Source organism: Barbus barbus (genome assembly GCF_936440315.1).
Source record: "Barbus barbus genome assembly, chromosome: 49".
Lineage (NCBI taxonomy): Eukaryota > Metazoa > Chordata > Actinopteri > Cypriniformes > Cyprinidae > Barbus > Barbus barbus.
In genome coordinates, this window is record NC_136727.1 from 21,617,176 (window position 1) to 21,643,087 (window position 25,912).

The 25,912-nt window shown below is 42.0% G+C and overlaps 1 protein-coding gene across 1 annotated transcript in view; it reads left to right on the plus strand.

The window, feature by feature from the left end:
• LOC306867766 (anosmin-1-like) overlaps positions 1 to 25,912 on the plus strand; it is a 98,386-nt gene that overhangs the window by 61,216 nt on the left and 11,258 nt on the right. The window contains exons 7-8 of the mRNA XM_079413627.1: positions 20,439 to 20,635; positions 23,993 to 24,131. Coding sequence (XP_079269753.1) covers positions 20,439 to 20,635; positions 23,993 to 24,131 — 336 coding nt within the window. The remainder of the gene's footprint in view (positions 1 to 20,438; positions 20,636 to 23,992; positions 24,132 to 25,912) is intronic.

Genomic DNA, 25,912 nt, shown 5'->3' on the forward strand with positions numbered 1-25,912 from the left:
AAAGTCATTACTATTAAACTGTGAGGGAATATTTAGATCGGGTGGTGTCTGTTTATTTGTTCATCTAGCCACTGTGCTAAATAAGGATTGTTTTGGTTATTATCTATGTGTAACCCTGTTGAAATCATTATCATTAGTATAAGTTATATAAATTGGGATTAATAATTTCCTAGTTTGATAAAGGGAATTTGAGGTTAAAAAAGTTAAGAATCCTTGACCAGTAATGAGAATAAGAAATAAGAAAAGCGCCTATTGTGTTATGTTCATGTTTTACATTTAAAAGGTTAAATATTTTTTGGTTAATAATATTTGTGAAGATGCTTTAATGATGCCGGTAAGAATAGAAAGAAAGGGTTACAGAAATGTTTTTCGAATTTCTTGTATTTCTGAAAGTTTTGTAATGAGCCTATCACGGTTGAGGTCAAAGTACAAGAGAGGAGGAGAGAGAGACGCGAGAGAGACGTGAGTGTGTGTGTACGGAGAGAAGAAAAATGTGGTTAAAGTTAATGTAGCTAATGCACCTGTTTTAGTGAAAGTGTTCAACAAGGACTCTTTTATTCACTTTAATGGTGATATTTCTGTCAGTGTGAGTGGCATACTCCGCACGCGAAGACTGAAATTAGTGCTTAGTGTTTTGCATGAACTTTGCTATCAAGCTAGCGGCCAGCGATCTCGAGTAGTTAAGTCTGTGTGGAACTGTCAGAGTGACGTTAATCAAAGACCCCGACGGAGCCGGATAGTGTTACCGAGTGTGGACTTTGCTGTATCGTGGACCATGTGACTTTCCTCATCAATCTTCTTCTCTTCAACTCTCTTCATCCTGGTTCCTGTTCTGATGCCTTTTGATCCTGTCCGTGTGAGCTTACATCGGCTTTAAGTATATAAGGTACCACTTTTTGTTTGGCCTGTGTGGTGAAGCAGCCATTTCGTTTAAGGCTACAACGCACTCAAGCTACATTCAGGCCTGCATCATTTGAACATTTGAAGGGTATTTTCCATTTAAAATAGAGTTTTGCCGGCTATTTTATTTTCTTGGGCCCCATTGTTTGAATGTGAAGTTAAATGCCTTTGTGATTTGACAAGTGAGATTATTAATACCTTTTTACTTTCTGATACACTTTTTCTAACTAAATCTGTCATTTTTATAAAACTGTTGTGGTCACTGACTGATATTTTAAGTTGACTAAGGGAAAAGGGTGATTTTTGAGTTAAATGTGAGAGTATTTATAAGATAAAAGTATTTGAAAGACATTGCATTTCTGTTTAAAGTGTAAATACTACTGCTTAAATAGTGATTTAGACGGAAAAGAGTATTTCATACACTGTGATAATACACACACACACACAAGTTTAATACTGATACATTTATTAGTGAAACTCACATATTGGTATTGAAAAGAAATTTAAAGAACTCAGGATAGCCACCTCTCATTATAGTGAAACGATATAGAGAGGCGCTACATAAATTGGAGGCACCGCTGGGATTCTTAATGTGGGTTTCTTGTTTTTGTACCTTTTACATTGAAAATTTGCATTCTGAAGCTTTAAATCGTGCTAACTACTAAGCTAAAATGGACAGTATGGAAGCGCTAGTATCAGACTTAAAGGGATGGTGCCGTGGCGAGGCATTAGATGAGGCTCATGCAGTCATGGTGCTCATTCGAGAAGAAGTAGACATAAGTGCAATAGAAGAGACAATGCAAACAGTGAAGTGTTTGGGACGTGTGCGAGTCAGAGGGCGAACTTTCAACAGACAACTAAACCGATACTTGGTTTTGTGTGAATGCAAGGAAGTAGTAAAAGGCAAAATCGTTCCCGTTGAAGTGCTTCCTATTGATGGTGGAGGGCCGTGGCCTGTCATCATAGCGGATGCAGCGCGAGCCAATACACAAGTTGATATGTCCGGAATGCAACAAGCTCCAGGTAAACATGTTGAAGACCTTCGCACATTGTTCCCTGAAGATGGGGCTGCTGCTAAGTCAACAGAGGCCATTCTGCGAGCTGTGAGTGATTTACTGGACAAGACGTCCAAGTCATCAAGTGAGCACGGAAGCTATCGCCGCCTTCGAACTTTCTCTGGTATGTTGCCCACCCCCGCTGGAGAAGAGCAGTTTGACCACTGGTTGGGTCAAGCACGACTCATGGTGGAAGAGTGTGACTGCTCTCACAAAGAGAAGAGGAGGAGACTGATGGAAAGTCTTAGAGGCCCGGCGCTTGACATTGTAAAAGCAATACGAGCCAGTGATCCTGAAGTGAGCCCTGAAGACTGCTTAGAGGCACTAGAGCATGCTTTTGGGACAGCAGAGTCAGGAGAAGAGTTGTATTTTGCATTTCGTCTACTGCAGCAACAACCAGGTGAGAAGCTGTCTGACTTCCTCAGACGTCTTGAACAGTCGTTAAATAGGGTGGTGCAGAGAGATGGTCTCCCCCTTGGATGTGCAGATAAAGCAAGACTGGACCAGTTGTTGCGTGGTGCGATAGCCTCTGATCTGATGTTAGTTAACCTTCGTCTGAGAGAGAGAAGAGCAAAGCCCCCCACCTTTCTCCAGCTGTTGAAGGAGATACGCACAGAAGAGGAATATGAGGCCTCACGAAAGAAGATAACTCCTGTCCTGCAAGGTGGAGATCGAAGGCAGAATGCTGATGTGAAACAGACTGAAATTCAGAACTTGAAGTCGGAGATCAAAGAACTAAAGGCCTTGGTTGCTGCTGTTGTGTCTAAGCCAGCTCAAGACACGTCAGTTAGCAGTGAACAAATTCCCCCAAATGTAGTGTACAGTGAGTGCAGTTCGGACAGTGAGATAGCAGCTTTGAAGAAACAAATGAAGCGCTTGCAACAGAAAGTCACAAATAAAGTAGCCGAACCTCAAGCTGCCGTTTCAGCTGTGAATACCTCCAAACCAGTAGCCAGCTCCCCACAACGATCATTCAAAGTATCGGAGGAACACTTCTGCTATCGATGTGGTGAGAGTGGGCATTTCGCCAGGAAGTGTCAAAGCCCAGAAAACCAGGCTAAAGTTATCAAGAGACTTATCCAAGCTCTGAAGTTGTCCAAGAACAACCAGTCGTCAAGTGATGCCACCACAAATGCAGTTAACTGTTCCGTTAAGGAAAGTACAGCTGACATGTTTGAGAGTGTGCATGTTCCTGATGGGTTAGTTGGGCCGCCTAGCCTGGTGCCGCTGAAGGTTAATGGACAACCCTGTACTGCTCTATTAGATAGTGGCTCTCAGGTGACAATCATTTTTGAACACTGGTACCAGAAGTACTTGTCTGATATCCCCATTCAGCCAGTAGCTGGTCTTTCCCTGTGGGGTTTAAGTGAGTCTGGAGCTAGCTACCCTTACCATGGCTACGTGGTAGTTGATATGGAGTATCCAGCTGAGGTATTAGGAACCAGTCAGACTGTAACTGTCCTAGCTCTCATATGTCCTAACCCCAGGAGTGAAGATAAGACGTCTGTCATTGTGGGCACCAACGCGAGCCATGTTAGACGCTTGGTGAATCAATGCAAAGTCAATGGCATTGATGTCACCCGAACACTAGGTCTTCGTGTTCATGTGGAGGAAGATCAACCTACTCTAAAGGGTGTTGCAGTCCCGGTCCAAGAGGAGGAGGCGGGCCGTGTCAGATGGATGGGTCCAGGCCCCTTGGTCTTACCCCCAGATGGTGACACTCAAGTTGTGTGCAAAGTCGAGCTGAGGGAGCCTGTTGCTCAAGAAATCCTGATGATTGACTCCTCACCCGCAGCTGCCTTACCTGCTGATGTGATTTTTCATCCCATGGTTGTGCCCAGTGGGGCATTGGATGTCAACAGTTTGAGAATACTACTCAAAAACGAATCTTCAAGAGAAACTTCCATACCTGTGGGAACAGTGATTGGATGTGTGTACCACATTGATTCAGTGGCGACGATTCCCCCTAAGGAGACTGCTTCCTCTGACTTTGATGAGAGCATGATCAAATTTGGAGACTCCCCCATCTCTGAACAGTGGAGGAACAGATTACGTAAGAAACTAGCCCAAAAGTCTCATGTCTTCTCAATGCACGAGTGGGACGTGGGATTAGCAAGAGGAGTAGAGCACAGAATTCGACTTTCTGATTCCCGACCTTTCCGTCAACGATCACGCCGGCTAGCCCCAGCAGATATCGAAGACGTGAGAAAGCATTTACAAGAACTGCTGCAGGCTGGGATCATAACAGAGTCGCGGAGCCCCTATGCATCCCCTATAGTTGTAGTTAGAAAGAAGACTGGGGCTATTAGGATGTGCATAGATTACCGACTATTGAATAGCCGAACCATACCCGACCAGTACACTACACCATGCATTGAAGATGCGCTGAATGCTTTAACCGGAAGTCAGTGGTTCTCTGTACTGGATTTGCGCTCAGGCTACTACCAGATAGCCATGTCCGAAGAGGACAAAGAGAAGACGGCATTCATTTGCCCGTTAGGATTTTTTCAGTTCGAACGAATGCCTCAAGGCATCACTGGGGCACCAGCAACCTTTCAAAGGTTGATGGAAAAGGCTGTCGGTGACATGAACCTCTTACAAGTGCTGGTATACCTGGATGACGTGATCGTGTTTGGAAAAACTCTTGAGGAACACGAAGAGAGACTGCTCAAGGTCCTAGATCGTCTCGGTGAAGTTGGGCTGAAGCTCTCAGTGGACAAGTGCCAGATCTGTCTGCCAAGGGTCAAGTACCTGGGGCACATTGTATCTGCAGATGGAGTTGCCCCAGATCCAAACAAGATTGAGGCCGTCACTGCATGGCCCATGCCAACAAACTTGAAGACGTTGCAATCTTTTCTAGGATTTTGCGGTTATTACCGTCGATTCATCCAGAACTATTCTGAAATTGTAAGACCACTGACTGAGCTCACAAAGGGATATGCTCCAACTCAGAAGAAAAAGAAGTATGACCCAGATGTGAACAAAGTCTACTTGAAAGAATCAGAACCGTTCGGGGAAAGATGGGACAAATCCTGTACGGATGCGTTTCATCACATAATTCACTGTCTGACACATGCGCCTGTTCTGGCATTTGCTAATCCACAACGTCCATACATCCTGCATGTGGATGCAAGCTTGAAGGGTCTGGGTGCTGTTCTTTACCAAGAACACCCTGGAGGCTTGAGACCAGTTGCCTTTGCAAGCAGAAAAGTCAGCTCTGCAGAGAGAAACTACCCCATACATCAGCTGGAATTCTTGTCTCTCAAGTGGGCAGTAGTTGACAAATTCCACGACTATTTGTATGGGGCAAGATTCACCGTACGTACTGACAACAACCCCCTGACGTACGTGCTGTCCACAGCCAAGCTCAATGCGGTGGGGCATCGATGGCTAGCTGCCCTATCAACGTACGAGTTTGAGGTGCAGTATCGCCCAGGCCGACAGAACATTGATGCCGACCTGTTGTCCAGGAACATGTCAGAGGAGGATGACAATGGCTGGGTGACTATACCTCAGTCTGGAGTGAAAACTATCTGCCAGAGAGTCTGCATCCCAGAGTCTGCACGTAGTACACCAGTTTGTGTTGCTCAGCTTGGAGCATCTCCCCACTGTGTTCCTGACCTATATGCGTTTCCAACACACATGGAGTTAAAGTCCCTGGAACTCATGTCCAAAATGAGTCTCAGAAAGGCTCAAGAAGAGGATGAAGCCATTGGACCGGCCATCCAAGCCATCAAGAGTGGACACTGGCCAGAGAAGGGGGACACGAGTCCTGAGTTGTCCATATTGAAAAGAGAAGCTGGGAAGCTGTCCATGAACGATGGATTGCTGTACCGTTACACTAAGAGACCATCCGGAGAAGTGGTCAGTCAACTCATTCTGCCAAGAGAGTTCCGGGAGATGGTTATGCAGGCCATGCATGATGACGTGGGGCACCTTGGACAAGAAAGAACTGTTGACTTGCTCCGAGGTAGATTCTTTTGGCCTAGGATGTCGAAGCATGTGGAAGAATACATTAAGAACTGTGGGGAGTGTGTCACTCACAAGACCCCCATACAGAAAGCTGCTCCATTGCACCAGATTGTGAGTCAGGGGCCTATGGATTTAGTGTGTATGGACTTTCTTTCCATGGAGCCTGACTCCAAAGGCATAAGTAATGTGTTAGTGGTCACGGATCATTTCACGAGATACGCCCAGGCTTTCCCAACTAAAAGCCAGAAGGCCCATGTTGTGGCAAAGGTTCTGATGGAGAAATATTTCATACATTATGGACTGCCTTCTAGGATCCATTCGGATCAAGGAAGAGATTTCGAGAGCCGTCTGATACGAGAGCTGTTGACCTTACTGGGGATACGCAAGTCGCGGACAACGCCGTATCATCCGCAAGGAGACCCGCAGCCAGAAAGGTTCAATCGAACTCTGCTCTCTATGCTTGGTACGTTAGGCCGGGAGAAGAAGCGTACGTGGAGTCAACATGTGCCTTACATGGTCCACGCGTACAACAGTACTAAGTGTGATGCCACAGGGTACTCACCTTACCATCTAATGTTTGGCAGAGAGGCAAGACTTCCTGTTGACCTGTGCTTTGGAACGTCCCCAGATGGCATAGAAGAAGCGTCTCACACCCGATATGTCACAAAGCTGAAGGAAGACTTGAAGCAAGCTTACAAGTTAGCCTCTGATGCTGCAAACAAACGTCACCAGAGAAACAAAAGGTTGTATGATCGTCGAGTTACCTTTCAGTCCATAGAGATCGGCGACAGAGTACTGCTCCGGAATCTAGGTTTAAAAGGCAAGCACAAACTGGAAAGCAAGTGGAGTCCTGACCCGTATGTTGTCGTTGGAAAGATGCCAAACCTACCTGTGTTCAAGATCAAGCGGGAGGATGGAAGGTTAGGGACAAAGACTATACACAGGGATCACCTTCTTCCGATTGGACAGCTGGTGAGAATGCCGTTCACTGACCAGGATGTTGATTCGCCTGAGAAACCCAAGACTAGAGCGGACACTCGTAAGAGAAGTCAAAGGGACTCCAGACCAGAGATTCAAGAGTTACAGGAGTTTTCTGATTCGTCCTCTGACATGGAATATTATGTCACTCACCGTTGCAATCGGAGAGAGCCTGACCAGAGGGTGCTACATAATGCTAGGCCAGTAATTGAATTAGAAGATGATCCTGAAACAGAACATGAAAATGATTCAGGCTCAGAAGAGTTTGAACAGAACTATGAACCAGGACCTGAAGATGAAGAGTGTGATCCAGAAGTAGCTCTGGAAGGAACTAGTGAAGCTGAATCGGAGTCTGAGCAAGAAGCAGTATCTGAGGTCCAAGAGGATAGAGCGCAACCCCGATCTGAGCCTAGACCCAAGAGAACTGCCAAGCCGACTATTAGACTTACCTATGATGAGCCTGGTAGATCAAGGGATGAGCCTTTGACTATTGTACACAGAGGGATAGTCATTAAAATAGGAAAACACTAGACACCGTAGTTATTATACCCTTATGACTCTTTTTGTTAGTTTATTAGTGTCTGATGAGGACACACAGACATTTAAAAGGGGGAGGGTGTAACCCTGTTGAAATCATTATCATTAGTATAAGTTATATAAATTGGGATTAATAATTTCCTAGTTTGATAAAGGGAATTTGAGGTTAAAAAAGTTAAGAATCCTTGACCAGTAATGAGAATAAGAAATAAGAAAAGCGCCTATTGTGTTATGTTCATGTTTTACATTTAAAAGGTTAAATATTTTTTGGTTAATAATATTTGTGAAGATGCTTTAATGATGCCGGTAAGAATAGAAAGAAAGGGTTACAGAAATGTTTTTCGAATTTCTTGTATTTCTGAAAGTTTTGTAATGAGCCTATCACGGTTGAGGTCAAAGTACAAGAGAGGAGGAGAGAGAGACGCGAGAGAGACGTGAGTGTGTGTGTACGGAGAGAAGAAAAATGTGGTTAAAGTTAATGTAGCTAATGCACCTGTTTTAGTGAAAGTGTTCAACAAGGACTCTTTTATTCACTTTAATGGTGATATTTCTGTCAGTGTGAGTGGCATACTCCGCACGCGAAGACTGAAATTAGTGCTTAGTGTTTTGCATGAACTTTGCTATCAAGCTAGCGGCCAGCGATCTCGAGTAGTTAAGTCTGTGTGGAACTGTCAGAGTGACGTTAATCAAAGACCCCGACGGAGCCGGATAGTGTTACCGAGTGTGGACTTTGCTGTATCGTGGACCATGTGACTTTCCTCATCAATCTTCTTCTCTTCAACTCTCTTCATCCTGGTTCCTGTTCTGATGCCTTTTGATCCTGTCCGTGTGAGCTTACATCGGCTTTAAGTATATAAGGTACCACTTTTTGTTTGGCCTGTGTGGTGAAGCAGCCATTTCGTTTAAGGCTACAACGCACTCAAGCTACATTCAGGCCTGCATCATTTGAACATTTGAAGGGTATTTTCCATTTAAAATAGAGTTTTGCCGGCTATTTTATTTTCTTGGGCCCCATTGTTTGAATGTGAAGTTAAATGCCTTTGTGATTTGACAAGTGAGATTATTAATACCTTTTTACTTTCTGATACACTTTTTCTAACTAAATCTGTCATTTTTATAAAACTGTTGTGGTCACTGACTGATATTTTAAGTTGACTAAGGGAAAAGGGTGATTTTTGAGTTAAATGTGAGAGTATTTATAAGATAAAAGTATTTGAAAGACATTGCATTTCTGTTTAAAGTGTAAATACTACTGCTTAAATAGTGATTTAGACGGAAAAGAGTATTTCATACACTGTGATAATACACACACACACACAAGTTTAATACTGATACATTTATTAGTGAAACTCACATATTGGTATTGAAAAGAAATTTAAAGAACTCAGGATAGCCACCTCTCATTATAGTGAAACGATATAGAGAGGCGCTACATATGAGTTTGCTGATATGCTCTGCCCTGGCATCTTTTAGAGCCTGTCTATAGCTGGACATACCGTTTTTCCACGCAATTCTAAAAACTTCCAAGTTAGTTTTTCTCCATTTGCGCTCAAGATTACGAGTTTCTTTCTTGAGAGAATGGGTATAACTGTTGTACCATGGCGCAGTACATTTTTCTCTAACCTTTTTCAATTTGAGGGGGGCAACAGCTTCGGGGAAGTCGTGGCCTAATGGTTAGAGAGTCAGACTCGTAATCCAAAGGTTGCGGGTTCGAGTCTCGGGCCGGCAGGGATTGTAGGTGGAGGGAGTGAATGTCCAGCGCTCTCTCCACCCTCAATACCACGACTGAGGTGCCCTTGAGCAAGTCACCGAACCCCCAACTGCTCCCCGGGCGCCGCAGCATAAATGGTTGCCCACTGCTCCGGGTGTGTGTGTGTTCACTGCTGTGTGTGTGCACGATGGATGGGTTAAATGCAGAGCACGAATTCCGAGTATGGGTCACCATACTTGGCAGTATGTCACTTCACTTCACTAATGTATTAGAGAAGATAGTCCCATTTTGCTAGTCATTTCGTCTAGTTCATGTGTATTTATGGGTACACAGAGCAGTTGAGATAAATCAGGCAGGTTATTTGTGAATCTGTCTTTGGTGGCTGGAACAATAGTTCTGCCCGGATGATAACGTGGAGCCATATAATTAATATCAGTAATACACAGCATACACAATATAAGGAAATGATCAGTAACATCATCACTTTGAGGTACGATATCTATATCGGTAAGATCAATTCCATGCGATATAATTAAATCTAGCGTATGATTAAAACGATGAGTGGGCCCGGTGACGTTTTGCTTGACTCCAAAAGAGTTTATTAGGTCAGTAAACGCAAGTCCTAACGCATCATTTGTATTATCAACGTGAATGTTAAAATCTCAGACAATTAGCACTTTATCAACATTAACCTACAGATCTGAGAGGAAATCTGCAAATTCTTTTAGGAAATCTGTATATGGCCCTGGCGGTCTATAGACAGTAGCCAGAGCAAGAGATAGGAGAGATTTATTTTGCATATCTAACAGTGTAACATTAAGCAGAAGTATTTTGAATGCGTTAAACTTCATGTATCCTGTTTTCTGAGTAACATTGAGAATATCACTATATATTGTTGCCACAGCTCCACCACGACCAGTCTGACGGGGCTCATGTTTATAACAGTAGCTTGGTGGAGTAGACTCATTTAGACCAAAATATTAATTTGGTTTCAGCCAGGTTTCAGTCAGGCAGAGTACATCAAAATTATTATCTGTGATCATTTTGTTTACAATAACTGCTTTGGGTGCGAGTGATCTAATATTTAGGAGCCCAAGCTTTAAAAATTGTTTTGTTCATTTATTTTGCGTTTTTCTGGTTTAATCACGATCAGATTTTTTCTAGATCCTGCATTAAATTTATATTTTGACCTCGCTATTCTGGGAACAGACACAGTCTGTATAGATTGGACAACGCAAGTACTTCTATCATTTAAGTGGGTAGAACAAAAGTCATCATAGCAGTTATTTGAGAATTGGCTTACTAGTCAGATGGAGCGTAGCGTCCTGGAGATGTTGTCCGACAGGAGTTCCGCTCCGACTCTGCTGGGGTGCAGGCCATCAGCATGAAAAAGCCTAGGACACTCTCAGAAAATATTCCAATTATTAACAAAGAGCAGTTTCTGTTCTTTACACCATGACAATAACCATTTGTTTAAAGCAAACAGTCTACTGAACCTTTCGCTTCCTCATCGATACGTGGGAAGCGGTCCTGACACGATGATCGTCGTCGCGGGCGATGTGCTGCGTATCGTCTCGATCAGGCTCCTGAAGTCCCTCTTCAGTGTCTCCGTCTGCCGCAGCTTGGTGTCGTTAACCCCCGAGTGCAGCACGACAGCACCGATGCTCTCATCGCCCTTCAGGATCACGGGTATCTGTGCAGAAACATCGCGAACACGAGCACCGGGGAAACAGTGAGCGTGCACTTTACCTTCAGCTAATGTAGCACGGACGTGCCGGACGATGGAGTCTCCGACGATCACAGCGTCGCATTCCGTCTCACGGAGGGGAGCGAAGCGGTTCCGGGTGGAGATATCGAAGACCGGAGGCGGCAGAGGGGGAGAGGTCGTCGCCCGGGGCTTGGCTCGCGTCTTCCGCTGATGGTACACCCAGGGTCCGTGGCGTCCCGGCTCCGGAGTGAAGGACATCTGGGAAGATCGCGTCCTGGGTGCACAGGGTCTGTGCAGAGAAACACACGGAGTAGAGGTGGTGGGAGTGTTAGCAGCGTGCTGTATACTTACCCCGGACTTGTGAGCATCAGCCCGGGATGTTTCCAGCGCGGCTCTCCGCTCTCTCAGCTGGGCCTGCTTCTCCACCAGGTCGCGGATCTGCTTCTCCACGGCTTCCAGCTCCAGCTGCACCGAATGCAGCTCGAACGTGTCCTCACCTGCACTCAAAGGTAGACACAAATCCGCCATTTAAGCACGTAAGAGTGAAACAATGGTAATGTGTGTGAATAGAGTATTAGCAATCTAAGCGAGATTAGCGGCAGCCACGCTGCCGATGCTAATGGGCTATAAGCTAATAGCAGACACGAGAAATCAAAATAAAACTAGTGATAACAAGGCGCTCTGATTGGTTTTGTTTTAGAATGCTATAGTGGATATATTCACACGTTATAGAAAGGAAAATGATAGTGTATAAAATTGTTTTAAAGATCGAAAATAGACAATAAAGAATCAACTTGATGGAGCTCAAACTCAAAACACGCAGTCACAAATCAGCACATGCGCTATACCATCATCAGTAAGTAACCCAAGTTTGCTTGATCAGATTTTTCTCTTACAAATTTTGCTATAACAAATGTGCTTTAGAAACACAGTTACAGCAACCAGAAAAAACTAATATTACAAATTCAAGGGTCAAGAGCCCAGCTAAAACGAACACTTATCTCCACAATGGTGACTCCAAACTTAAAAAAATATATAGTTGGTTGAAAGTAATTTTTTAGTTTCATCTGATTATAGAAATTTGATATGGTCAAACTTAATTGTTTCACTTGAGAAAAAATAAACCGATTACAAGTTGAAGTAATTTGTTTAAGTTGGTCCAACAACACATTTTTTCAGTGTAGTTTTACTTCCAATTAACTAAATATTTTACTTTAGTTCAATAACAAGATGGAAAAAGTACAATTATTAAGTTGGATCAAGTATAAAATGTTCTTTAGAGTAACTGCAGTGATTTAGGTTTAAAATGCATAAATACTCAGTGCATATTAAATGACTTGTAATAACAGACAAAGCAATCCAAATCAAAATAGTTACTCACACTTGTGTTGTGATATTACTGTAGGATCCAATATAGTCGGCACAGCATCATCTTTAAGTTTCAATCTGTCTGAAAATCCCTCATCGAATTGTGCCTTGTTTGTAATTGAATCCACGGTAAAATGAAGTGAACAAAAGACCAAGTTCTTACTGACACTAACTTCATTAAAAACAAACTTTATTCACTCTTTCCTAATGTTGGGATCAGAAGGAGGGCAATGCAAAAACTGTTTTTCCACAACTTGGCTCTGAACAGCATTGTCTCCGGAGCATCTTTATTATTTTGTTTCTGAGCAGAACTGTGAATCAGTGGGTGGGACTAAATAGACAGTGATGTAGAATCATTGGGCAGGGCTAATCATGCAGTGATGTTAGGCTTGTTCGAGATGAACTACACTAGCCAGCCACCATCTGCCGAGACTAGCCGCTTGCAGTTGGGGCGGAATTAAAAGAGATGTCAAGTCGGACACTTTCTGCTCCTGGTAGTGACGCTCTCACGGTGTTTGCATGCTCTTATCACAGATAAAGTTAATTAAATGCAATATTTGTCAAATACACAAACATTTTCATGAGCAACAGAAACACTTTTTATATACTTCTTAATAATACAGCGCCATCTGTCAAGAATAAAGCTCAGCATAAACATATAGGCTACTAAATACCAATAAAATAGGGGTATAGGCCTTTATGCTTTTATAAAATTTTTTTTGGGGGGGGGGGGTTTTGACAAAAATTACTCGATAAAAGTGTGACTACACTAAAAAAGCTTTTACTAAAACACAGATTTGTGAGCATATTGAATAAACGCAACACACCTTGTGCTTGTCATCACAAAATCAATGAGAATAAAGTGTGTCGTCATCAGGACTCTCGCAGACGATTTTGAGCAACTGCAGTGATGTAGAATCAGTGGGCGGAGATAAACAGGCAGTAATGCAGTATCGATGGGCGGGGCTAAACAGGTAGTGATATGTAATCGATGGGCGGGGCTGAACAGGCAGTGATGTAAAATCAGTGGGTGGAGCTAAACAGGTAGTGATGTTGTATCGATGGGCCTGACTAAACAGGCAGTGCTATAGAATCAGTGGGTGGAGCTAAACAGGTAGTGATGTAGTATCGATGGGCCGGTCTAAACAGGCAGTGATGTAGAATCAGTGGGTGGAGCTAAACAGGCAGTGATGTAGTATCGATGGGCCGGACTAAACAGGCAGTGCTGTAGAATCTATGGGCGGGGCTAAACAGGCAGTAATGTAGTATCGATGGACCGGACTAAACAGGCAGTGCTGTAGAATCTATGGGCGGGGCTAAACAGGCAGTAATGTAGTATCGATGGACCGGACTAAACAGGCAGTGATGTAGAATCAGTGGATGGATCTAAACAGGCAGTGATGTAGAATTAGTGGGTGGGGCTAGACAGGAAGTGCTGTAGAATCAGTGGGTGGAGCTAAATAGGCAGTGATGTAGAATCAGTGGGTGGGGCTAAACAGGCAGTGATGTAGAATCAAGGGGTGTAGCTAAATAGGCAGTGCTGTAGAATCAGTGGGAGGAGCTAAACAGGTAGTGATGTAGTATCAATGGGCCGGACTAAACAGGCAGTGATGTAGAATCAGTGGGTGGAGCTAAACAGGCAGTGATGTAGTATCGATGGGCCGGACTAAACAGGCAGTGATGTAGAATCAGTGGGTGGAGCTAAACAGGAAGTGATGTAGAATCGATGAGCTGGGCTAAAAAGGTAGTGATGTAGTATCGATATGCGGGACTAAACAGACAGTGATGTAGAATCAGTGGGTGGAGCTAAACAGGCAGTGATGTAGTATCGATGTGCGGGACTAAACAGGTAGTGATGTAGAATCAGTGGGTGGAGCTAAACAGGCAGTGATGTAGAATCGATGAGCTGGGCTAAACAGGCAGTAATGTAGAATCAGTGGGTGGAGCTAAACAGGCAGTGATGTAAGATCGATGGGCCGGACTAAACAGGCAGTGATCTAGTATCGATGTGCGGGACTAAACAGGCAGGGATGTAGAATCAGTGGGTTGAGCTAAACAGGCAGTGATGTAGAAGCTGGTGTTGATCTTCTGTGGAGGTGGTGTTTATCCACAATGTTTCATCATAGAGTAGAACGTTTCCAGAAGCTGTCATTTTGACAGTCTTCCTTTAATATAAGCTGTTTTAGACTAACAAGAAAGTTTTGAGTTCTACACTTATAGGATGTTTTTATAGTACAATGACCTCTTATACTGTATGTGAAAAGATCACATGAATTTTGGTTTCTCACTTAATGACCTCTTTAACATCAAACGTTGTATCTGCTAAAATTAAGATAGTAGTTTATTTTTTCTTTTATTGGTGGTTCATAAAAGCTGTTACGGGATCTTGTGGTTGTAGAGAACCTAAAACCAACGACCAGGAGAACGAAGTAGCATCAACACACTATATCCATTTATTAAACATCAAACTCAGGCAAAGACAAAGGGAGAACTGAGGACTTATAAAGGAACAAGAACAAAAGAGCAAACAAGATGATTAATACAAAACAGGTGAATGGAATAAACGATGATTTACTAAACTAGGACAGGAAAAACCAAATAAGGGCAAACGGGAACTAAACGGAAACCGACACGTGACCGATATCGGGCGCCCTGGAGGCCGGAGCAGGGCCAGGACAGGGAGGAGATGGGAGACTCGGGAGGCCATGGCGGGACAGGAGACTCGGGAGGCCATGGCGGGACAGGAGACTCGGGAGGCCATGGCGGGACAGGAGACTCGGGAGGCCATGGCGGGACAGGAGACTCGGGAGGCCATGGCGGATCTGGGAGCTTGGAAGGCCATGGCGGATCTGGGAGTTTGGACAGCCATGGCGGATCTGGGAGCTTGGATGGCCATGGCGGATCCAGGGACTCGGGGGGCCATGGCCTTATCTTTTCAGGTGGCCAAGGCAGCTCAAGGGGTCCGTGGCCTTGGCTCTAGGCCCAGCCACACAGGCAGAGGGTATATGGCCCCCCCAAAAAAACTTTCTTGGGGAAGTTCCCCTCTGGGAGCCATTAAGGAGGAGCGGGCTCTGTGGGCCGCTCTGGAGAAGCGGGCACTTGAGAGCGCTTGGGCAGCGCGGAGCTGGACGGGACCAGCGGAGACATAGGAGGACGCTCTGGAAGCGCAGACACTTGCTCTGGAGGCACGGGGCTGGACGGGACCAGCGGATGGCGTAGGAGACGCAGGAGGGTTGGAAGGGACCAGCGGAGACGCAGGAGAGCACTTGCAAGGAGCGGGCATTGGAGGACACTTGCGAGGAGCAGGCACTGGAGGGCATTTGCGAGGAGCAGGCACTGGAGGGCACTTGCGAGGCAGAATCTTGGGGGCGCTCAGGCAGCGCTAATTCCTGGGGGCACTGGAGAGACTGGCCTGGAGAATCGGGCACTGGAGAGACTGGCTCTGGAGAAGCGAGCACTGGGGACTGCTGACTAGGAACGGGTACTGGAAAGCGCTGGCGTGGAGCGGATACAGGAGGGCGCTGTTGAGGAGCGGGTTCTGGGGAGAGAACAGGAGCCTTATTTCTGCTGTTTCTGTGAGAATACTGTACTTGAAATGCTGTCTTCTTATATGTGGTGTAAATACCACAACCTATGAATACCTATGTGCTACAAAATGAATATGTATATGTAAGTTTCACCGCTGGAGGTCGCTTATTCAAAACAACAACAAAGACATAGCTTGATCGTGAGAGGTGTTGTGTTCACCTCTACAGCCATTTTCGCTTTATGGTGTTATCTTTGATGACAGAACCCATAGCAAACTTCTACTTCAGCATTTTTTTAAGGAAACACACTGTTTCCAATGATTATTTGCATTATTTATTTGAAGGCACACTGCAAAGATGTATGAAATTGAAATTTCATTATACAGTTAAACAGTTAAAGTCCGCACCAGGATTAATTACAAAACACTAAGAATCAAACCTAACAGCCAAATAAGCCATAAATGCAGTTTTTAAATCAATAGCTCAATAGCGTTTTATGTTGTGCTGTTGCAAATAAATGATAAATGTATGAAGCATGCATTTGTTTAAGGAGTTAAAGTCAAAGAGGACTGTATGGAGGTGTATTAGCTACGGGAGCTTGTTTTGTTTTGATTTGATTAATCTGATCGGATCTGTATGGAACTATTATCCTCCCTCACATAGGTTTGGCTGCTTAGATCCATTACTCCTTGAAATGAATTGTTTCTGAAGTAAGTTTAAGATATATTAATTTTATACAGTAATGAAGTCGATTTTCATTTCTGTTAAACAGAGTAAAACACACGGGACAGTTTGTTTAAATATAGCCTGGGGGTGGTGGACAGTTTCCAGGGTTGGTTTTGGACCTCGGGTTTGGATTTGGGTAGGAAAAAATCATTTTAGACCAAGATTGCAGATACGATCTCAGAGCAGTAATTGGCAAGCTTTTATATGTATTTTATGCTCAGCATAAAGCTCTGTCCAGCCTTTACCTATCAATTTATTTCTTCTATTTTATTTATTTTTTTCACAATGCATAAATACTTCAATAGTTTAAAAATTACATCACAAAGAGCTGAAACTGAAATGTTGTTGTTGCAAAGATACACGTGTGCTCTCCAAAAAAAAAAAATCTAATAAAAACAGTTAACCTTTGACATTAATAGTTCTCATACATCACAAAAATAAATAAATAATAATAAACATGAGAGCATATGAGTTTACAACTATATTTAACAACTATTTTTAAAATGTTTCACAAACTATAAATTTTACGGACCGTAATAACATTTTAACATTGCAAACACAAGTGTGGAAAAGCACTTATTTTGTGTGCTTTCCCAAACCTCAAACAGAAGAATGGCACTAGCAATGCCAAGATTATTACAACATTAACATGCATAAACTGTTTAAAAAAATGTATACCACAGTATGCAAAAGTGTAAATTTCTTTGGATAAAAGTATCTTCCAAATGCATACATGTAAATATAAATCCTCTTAGAGGATACTTGAGAAACTGACATAACAAAATACATTTTTTGGGATATTTGCAGCGGCCTTTAACCATGTGGTTAAAAATTACCCTCAAACATCATAATCACAATAGAAATTATATATGCACATTCCACACCACATTACTTTGCATGTTAATGATCCCAAATGTCATAAAATATCAAGACAAAAATCACTGGATTACCAGTATTCCCCACAACTCAAAAATTAATTTGGGTCAGATTAACATACAGTTGGTCCAGTTCTCCAGAACAAATCACTGTTTAGGTGTCCTGTAGCCATTCAGTATTTAGTTTACGCTCCACTAAAGGCTTTGTGTCTGTGACACAGTGCAGTTCAGAGAATGTGCTAATCCCCAAAGGACAGACCAAAGAGTGCAGCAGTACTGCATCATGCCGTCAACCACCTCTGGAAAACCACTCCACCATAAACCCCAGAAATCCTCCGACATGCGCTCACCCGCGCACACACACACACAAACACAACACCTCCTGCGCTCGGGGTCTGGCCAGCACTCAGTATGCAAAACATGTTTCTAATAGTATGAAATAAGCTTTTCCATAGATACGGAAAACATCCTCCAGGGCAAGCTGAAATCAAACTCGCATTCAAACCTGGGATTTGGCTTTTGGAGATGTTCGAAGAAATGTTTTTTGGTACCAGATTGTTTAATATCATATCTGTAATACTCTCTGATCTGAGTGATACGGCCCATATCATCCCAGACCTCAGGGGTGCTTGCGTTGGCATGTTTCGAGTTCAACAGCACGGCCAAGATATAATTACACACAGACTGAGGCAACACACAAGCCGCTGCCAACAACGACTGGAATCAAACCTTCTGCTATTTTGAAAGATTACAAACTCTTGGAGAGTGCGTGCTAAACTCAGCAAGAATAAAATGCGTGTTAGAAATATCTGACATCTTCCTGCAATGCCCTGGGAGCGTCATCCAAGCTCTTTCTCAATGTCCGATCTCCTTCGCGTCAAGACAATCAACACACGTTAGCTAAGAGTGGAACGGAAATTAGCATGCTCCAATGCTGAAGCAATATCTCGTATTGGCGTAGGCAACTCCAGAACCCATTGACACATAAACACTAAACATTTGCACAGAACGTGCTGGAGATCTTAGAAAGAAGTTTCCACCACATGGAGTTCGTTCGGACGTGAAACTGCTGCAGGATGTGGGATCCGAGGGTTGGGAGGGGTCGAATTAAGAATGCCTGAGGTCAAAGGTCGGGCACGTGGCTGCCGTTGCTGGAGGGAAACCTGCAGATGAAGAGTCCTGTGTGACCTAATGACTCTCTGAGAACAAATACAAAGTGACAGTTTTGTGCTGGTGAACTAGCCATTATGTGCTTTGTTTAGTTGCTGCCCCCCAGTCTGAAATGAAGCCGACTTCACTGACCAAACACGCTCTCTTCAGAAGCCCCACGGGCACGACATTAGCATGTGAGCTAAACTGATATATCAAAGCATCTTTCCTCTGTCATGCTCAATACACACTGATTGGCCTCCAAGGTAAAGCAGCTGGCCTTTTGTTTTAATCGGAAACAGAGCGTGTGCTGCGCGTCTTTATTTTCATGCTTTGAAACCGAATGTAATGCATTATTGTTTTTAACTGTTTTTAACATATTGGCATTTATTAGTACTTACAGTATAAAACACATATTCTACATGACCATATTTTACATCCCTATCCAATACTTAACTACCTTGCTAACTATTAAAAAGCATCAAATTAGGAGTTTATTTAGGCAAAAATCATAGTTAATTGTTTGTTAATAGTAAGAATTGGACGTTAAATAAAGTGTGACCCTCTTCAGAAATGTAAAAATATAATATGTAGCCTATCTTATAATTGTTTAGTTCATGTCACTCCAAATGCTTTTTGTAACAGATTGACATTGTTTGCTGCTCCTAACAAGCTACACGATCATGAATGCATTTTTCTGTGTCTATAGTCATAACTGTTTTTAAGGCTCTGGTGGGTGTGCTTACAGTAAAATGAGGCGCGGACTGAATGTTATGTCTACACTCTTGTCCTGTCTGGATTATTCGTGCATCACTGGCAGTGGTCATGTGGTCATGTGTCGAGTGTGTCTCTCCCAGCAGCGGTGGACACATTAGCACACATACACACACTACTCAACTCATGTCTGGAACAGCTTTGTTTGCCACATCAACAGAAACATGCACACAAACTCATAGAGAACCATATTAACCACACACACACACACACACACACACACACACACACACACACATTCCTTTATTCCTGCTGAACACTTTGGTAGCTTGTGAAAACACTTTATGTGGAGCCAAGAAACACTAAAGACAACAATTGTTTGACCTTTACTTATTTCAAGAATGCCATTCTTAATAAGCAACAATAATGTATTTTTTTATGTCTGTTGTTTAAATTCCCTTTTTTTGAAGGGAAACTGGTCTAAATGATGACATTTCTTTCCTGACAAAAAGGAATATTATGAAAGCTGAATGGTTATGTCATATTCCACCCCAAAAGGCTTACAGGCCGTTCAATCTGACTATGCAATAATAATGATAATTATTATTCTTAGTAGTAGTTGTAGTAATAGTAGTAGTAGTATTTGCATTATTCAAAATATTATTTTATTTTATTATTATTTAAATTCTAAAAATTCAATCAATAAAGAAATATATTATATAATGCTATTGTACTGTAAAATAAAAAACAAGTATTTAATAATAGGATTTTTTTTACAGAACAACAGTAAAATTTCAATACTAATATTAGTGTCTGTCTTAAGCGTTTAACCAGAGAACTTTTATTTTGGCAGAAAATCGCAGGAAGACCTTAAAGGCTTCTCACAGATTTATAATTGTTTCTCATTACAAATCTGGGAAGATGGTTGATGTAGATGGAGTCCACGTGGAGCTGCATTTACTGCAAACCGAGACTCTGAAATCACCGGATCTTGCACTGTTAGCGTGAAAAAAAAATCTGTATAAATATGAAAAAATCACAAGTTGGCCATCTATTGCTTGTCTTGTTGAAGTTATTCTCATGTCTTGAGCATATGTTCTGAGGTCTTTCTTTCTTCTGTGCTTAACTTCAGGTCATGTCAGGTGAACACAAATAAACTGACGAGAGTGTGATGAAAAGCAGTGGTCTGACTGAAGCACTTTCACATCTCTGTTTCAGATCCGTTCCCCCCAGAGACCCCACAGAATGCCAGAATAAGGAACCAGACAGTTCACCCTAACGGCACGGTGAGTGTTCTGGTCCTGTGGGAGGCCCCCGGGGAGAGCGACTTGGTGGTCCACCATTACAAGGTGATCTGGAGCACTCGAGGAACACCCCCATCCAGCCAGAGCCGGGCTGGACGGGTCACAGATGGGGTAAGCCCTCCTGAGCTCAGGCCTCTGTCTCACCCCTCTGCTGGCGTATTCTCTCAAATACTACGCATACTTTTATATCTCTGCTAAACTGTGAAACTGTAGGGGGTTACGCTCAGTGTTTATGTATGTGGAAAGTTCATTTCAGAAGAATGAGTAAGAAAATTAGGCCAGACTGAGGCTGCAGATAGTGGCCAAAATCTTATTGAGGTTAAAGAACAATTTTTACCTTTCTCTCATAAAGCTGAACCTGAACCCTTAGAGAGGGGAGAAATTTCCCCAAGTTGTTTTTCTTGGTTCCAGTCTTGGAACGTCAGATCCAGGAAGTGCTAAATCTGCGACTGAGTTTAAGGATTTATACGTATGTTTTCACTGGTCAGCCTCGCTCCTCTTTGGCCAGTGCCGCCTCGCAGGTGTTGGACTCATGTGCCCCACCTGTGATGTAGTAAAGCGCTACAGCCAGTTAAATCGGTTCCCCGCCACGACCGCAAAACAAAGATGCAGCTGGCCTAGTGATCAGCATATTTTATTGTAGTCCAAGTGTTCTCCTGAAAGCCACAGCTCTCAAATGGTTTTGATTAGGTAATTTGTTTTTACAATGCAATAACCTCTGTGTCTGAGAAAGCAATCTATTTTATTGAACAGTAGCCTATAAAGGCCTATTTCAGCTGACAGATTTTTGTTCTCAGAATGGATCACTGCTAGCGTTTAAGAGTTATTGAGAGTAGTAGAAAATGTCAGATCATTTTCAAAATTAAGAATCTATTCGATCCAAAAAACACAACTTAGTTGAAACTAAATGCACAGTGTCTGTTATTTTAGAATTATAAATGACAAACGTATGGCTCATTTATCCGAACAGCACTATTTATCTCATATATGTACAGAAACTACTCCATATGTAGACTTTATTTGAAAAATTACAGTAATAGATGAAGATAACATGATAGACTTATTCAGTAGGACTTCCTGGACAAACTGTAAGGTTTTAATGTTTAGAAAAGCAAGGGTGCTGGTTATATATAGTTTAAAAGAAAAAACTCACATCACATTTCTATATGTTCTCTGTGATGAAATGACAGTCGGATACCAAAACGATACTCTAAGGTATCTAGACCAGTTCTTGAATCCTGCACTGGGGAGACCAGCTGGGCTCCACGTGTTTTCAAATCAACACAGAGATCTCGTTGTCATGGTCTCGAGTGAGTAGATTGGTTGGAGGTTGGAAAACTGTTCCACCACAGAAGAATATGCAGATGATGATTCAAGTAAGCAACTTTGTACTTCATAGTGATAGTACCACCAGGCACTACTCACTACTCCACTTGTGCATGTGGAGAAGAGGAGGGGACCAAGCACTGAACCTTGAGGCACCCCAGTGGTTAGTTGATGTGGTTAGCTCATAACTCTGTGAAACGTTAAAGGATCTGCCTGTGAGGTAAGACACAAGCTAGCAAAGGGCAGGTTTTGCTATGACCAGTTCAGTGAGGTGGACAGGAGAATCTAGTGACTTACCATATCAAAGACAGCAGAGCAGTCTTGTATGACCCATGATCTGAAGTCGACTCAGCCACAGAGTTTAAACAACTGACAGCAAGACAGTCTCTGTGGAATGTCAGGTTTGAAGCCAGATTAATTCTCAGCCAGCAGGTTGTTCTTTGAAAGAAAAGTAGAAAGCTGAAAACAATTAATGAAAAACTACATTAGGTGTTTATAAGCTGTTGTTGGTAAAGTACCTCCTAGTATTGAGGGTGTCATTGATAAATAGATGTTTTCAACTGTTGTCCAGCTTGAAGCAATTCATTTTAAATGAATGACTCATATGAAATGACTCATATTAGCATAGATACCCTTCACATAATAATTATGATTTATGAGAAGTGTTTTCAATTCCGGTTGACCTAACTAATGCAGCATAACCATGTGTTTAGGTGATGAATTAGGTGTATGCTTGGCTAAAGAGATGGATCTGTACTGTAAACTTAAACTGACAGAGTGTGTCTGAATCCCAAACATTACTAGGAAGGCTATTCCAGAGTTTCAGAGCCAAATAGGAAAGGGATCTATCTCCTGCAGAGGATTTTGATATTCTTGGTGTTATTAAATGACCAGAATGAACATGATGAAATATACTGTGATTTGAGCTCACTTATGTATTGCAGAGCCAGACCAATCAAAGCTTTATAAATAAATAGCAGAATTCCTGAAATTTATATAGTGACACTAAAATTTGACTGATATATTCACATTTCTTCGTTCTAGTAAGCACTTTTACTGCTGTATTTTCATATTTAATAATCCTGTCGGACACCCACCCAGTAGCAAATTACAATAATCTATTCTTGAGGTCATGAATGCATGAAACAGATTTTCAGCTTTATAAATCAAAAGCAAGGATATGGCTTGAACAGCAGATTGCTATCAAGCAGTATACCAAGGTTCTTAACCATAGAAGATAACAAGAGAATGCAACCAGCAAGAGACAGGTTATATTCTAGTGCAGGGGTGTACAATATTTCACCTCTTCAAAGACTGCAACATTTGTTTACGTAAAACATATAACAAATAATAATGCAAAATATAAAACATATACAATCACTTTCATGCAAATTTGTGTTCTTTCAACTATGATATGTCAGTCTTCAATTGCTCAAATGTCTTCATGTGAGTTCACTAAACTTTGGAACACAGTGAAATGCTAAACTTTTTTACATCATCTGCATGACAGTGTCAACTAATTCCATGTTTCCTGATAATGTCTCTTAAAGGAAGCATGTAGAAGGAGAAAAGCAGAGGACCTAACACTGAGTCCTGTGGCACTCCATATTTACCTTGTGATTGATGACATTTCTTCATTAACTTGAAACAAAGTGGTAAAGGTCAGATAAGCAGGACTTAAATCATTCTAATGCCAGTCCACTAATGCAAACAAAATTCTCTAGCTTATTCAAGAGAATGTCATGATCTATCGTGACAAAGACAGCAGTTAGATCCAGTAGTACTAGAATTTGGATGCAAGCACAGGGGTTTTGGACATACAGAAAACACCTGTCAGTAGCCTGGTCGGTATTGGACAGGGCTCTTCAACTATAGTCCTGGAGAGCCAGTGTGCTGCTTAGTTTAGCACTAACCCTAACCAAATATACCCAAACAAGATAAACAAGGTGTTTAGAATTACGTCCAAATGACAGACTGGTGGGTTTAACTGGGACTGGTTATAAAGTCTGCATGAAACTGCCCCTCCAGAATTGGAGTTGAAGATCCAACTTATTTTGCAACACGGACGACAACTACAAAACTCTTTTTTTTTATGTCTTAGTGCTAAACCATAACAGTAATAATGTCTTTCTTTTCCTGTAGGATAAAACACAGATGGAGATTCAGGGTCTACAGCCCAACACACACTACACTGCACAGATTCAGGCCGTCTCTTACTGGGGTCAGAATCGGCTCAAGAGCAGCCGAGCTCACCTCTCCTTCATCACCGCTGCAGCCACCAGTAAGGACTCTGAACATCTGCATGCTTAGAAAGATTTGTATGCACGCTTGGAAAGTTCCAAATATGAAGGTTCATAATTAATTGTTTTTAGATTTTGCGCCAATTTTGACATTCAATCAGTTTTACGGAGAATAAATTGAAAAGGGTGTAGATGAAGGGGTGTCAGAAATAAAATATTTGCTCTCTTTAAAAGGCTTGATTCTGTCCCTCTCCTTTTACCATGAATCAGTGGTGCCGTTGATAATTGCAGCACAGCGGAGCCATTAAAAACACAGAAAACCTTCTCTGGCGAGGAGAGTGTTTTGTCAGAAATGTTGTCCTCTTATGGTGACTTAGATTTTGGCACGTGAGTACATGAGGTTAACGTTTCCCAGAGGCAGCACATTTCAGTCCTGTTTGAGAATCCGGCTGTACCGTGGCTCACTAGGAGAGGTTTGAAGGGCACGACCTGGTTTACTATCCTCAACAGGACTGCACTTAACCCCACACAACTTTCTCACCTCCACTGTTGTTGTTATAAATATTTCAGCAATTCAGCAAACAAATTCCAGACACAAAACGAAGAGCTATGATAGTTTGGAAGAGTTCCGTGTTGGCTCTGTTTAGTTGTTTTATCTAGAGCAAAACTGGCATGCTGAAATATTCCAAGGCATAATCCATTTTTCTACAAATGAAATTTCTTCTTCTTTGCTTTCCAATAATTTTTCCACTTTCTGACTTATTTTATGTGTTTAATATTTTCCCCACTGGTTTTATCAGCCCTCTGTTATTTCTCTTGAGGTCTCTTAAACACCACATCAGTTATATCACCATATTCCCTTACAGTAATGCATTGCAGACTGCCTAATGCTGAACCCAAGATTTCATTAGTCACAGTTTATGAACAAGGAAGAATTGTCATTGAAACAGAAATAAATATAATTCAAAACATCATTGCTCACTTTTTGTCATTTTATTATTGGAAATCTTATCTCCTTATTCAGTGCAATCTTATGTTGCCTTCTATGTGAGAGTCCCAAAGATATACCTACTGGGATACCACAAGATGAAGCCTGAGCCCATAGCAAAGAAAATACCAAATGCACTCTCTTTAATGTCTTAGGTGTTTCTTCTAGACAGCAGTGAGATTTAATGGAGACTTTTGCTTAACTGCTTCTCAGATGTTTCTCATGAGAAAAGATCCAAACATTTCTCATTATATTCTACCGAGATCAAATTATCTGAGCAATGGCATGCACATTAATTTTTATAACTCTGTACTCTGTACAACAATTGTTTTCATTTGTCCATTTATTTTATGAGAAACAGCTGTTACAAAGTTGATACTTGAATGAAACTTAATTAAGAGATCTCAATTACATCTCCTGAGCTATGAAAGCAAACTGTGAAGTGAAGATTAAACGTCAAACAATGGCTAAATGTAGAAATTTCGATTCACTGATATTTTTTATTTGCTTAAAACTGAATGTTTACATGAAATCATACACCTCAGCGAAGTTGTGGCTTTTGAGTTTTCAAGTTGAAAGTATTGTAGTTTTTTACCAAAGACAACAATTGAAAGAGAAACACATTTATAGTAGGAACTTTATACAGCAAGACAAACAGTATGAAGCTCATATTGAATTAGAGTGTAAAGAACTTTATTGTTTAATTTATGATGGTAACATTTCAACCCAAAACATTTTAACATTTGTAAAGAGTTTACAATGACAGTAGTCAAGTTTCCTAATTTAACTAATGAGCAATATTGGAATATCGCACAAAACATTTGCACTATTAAA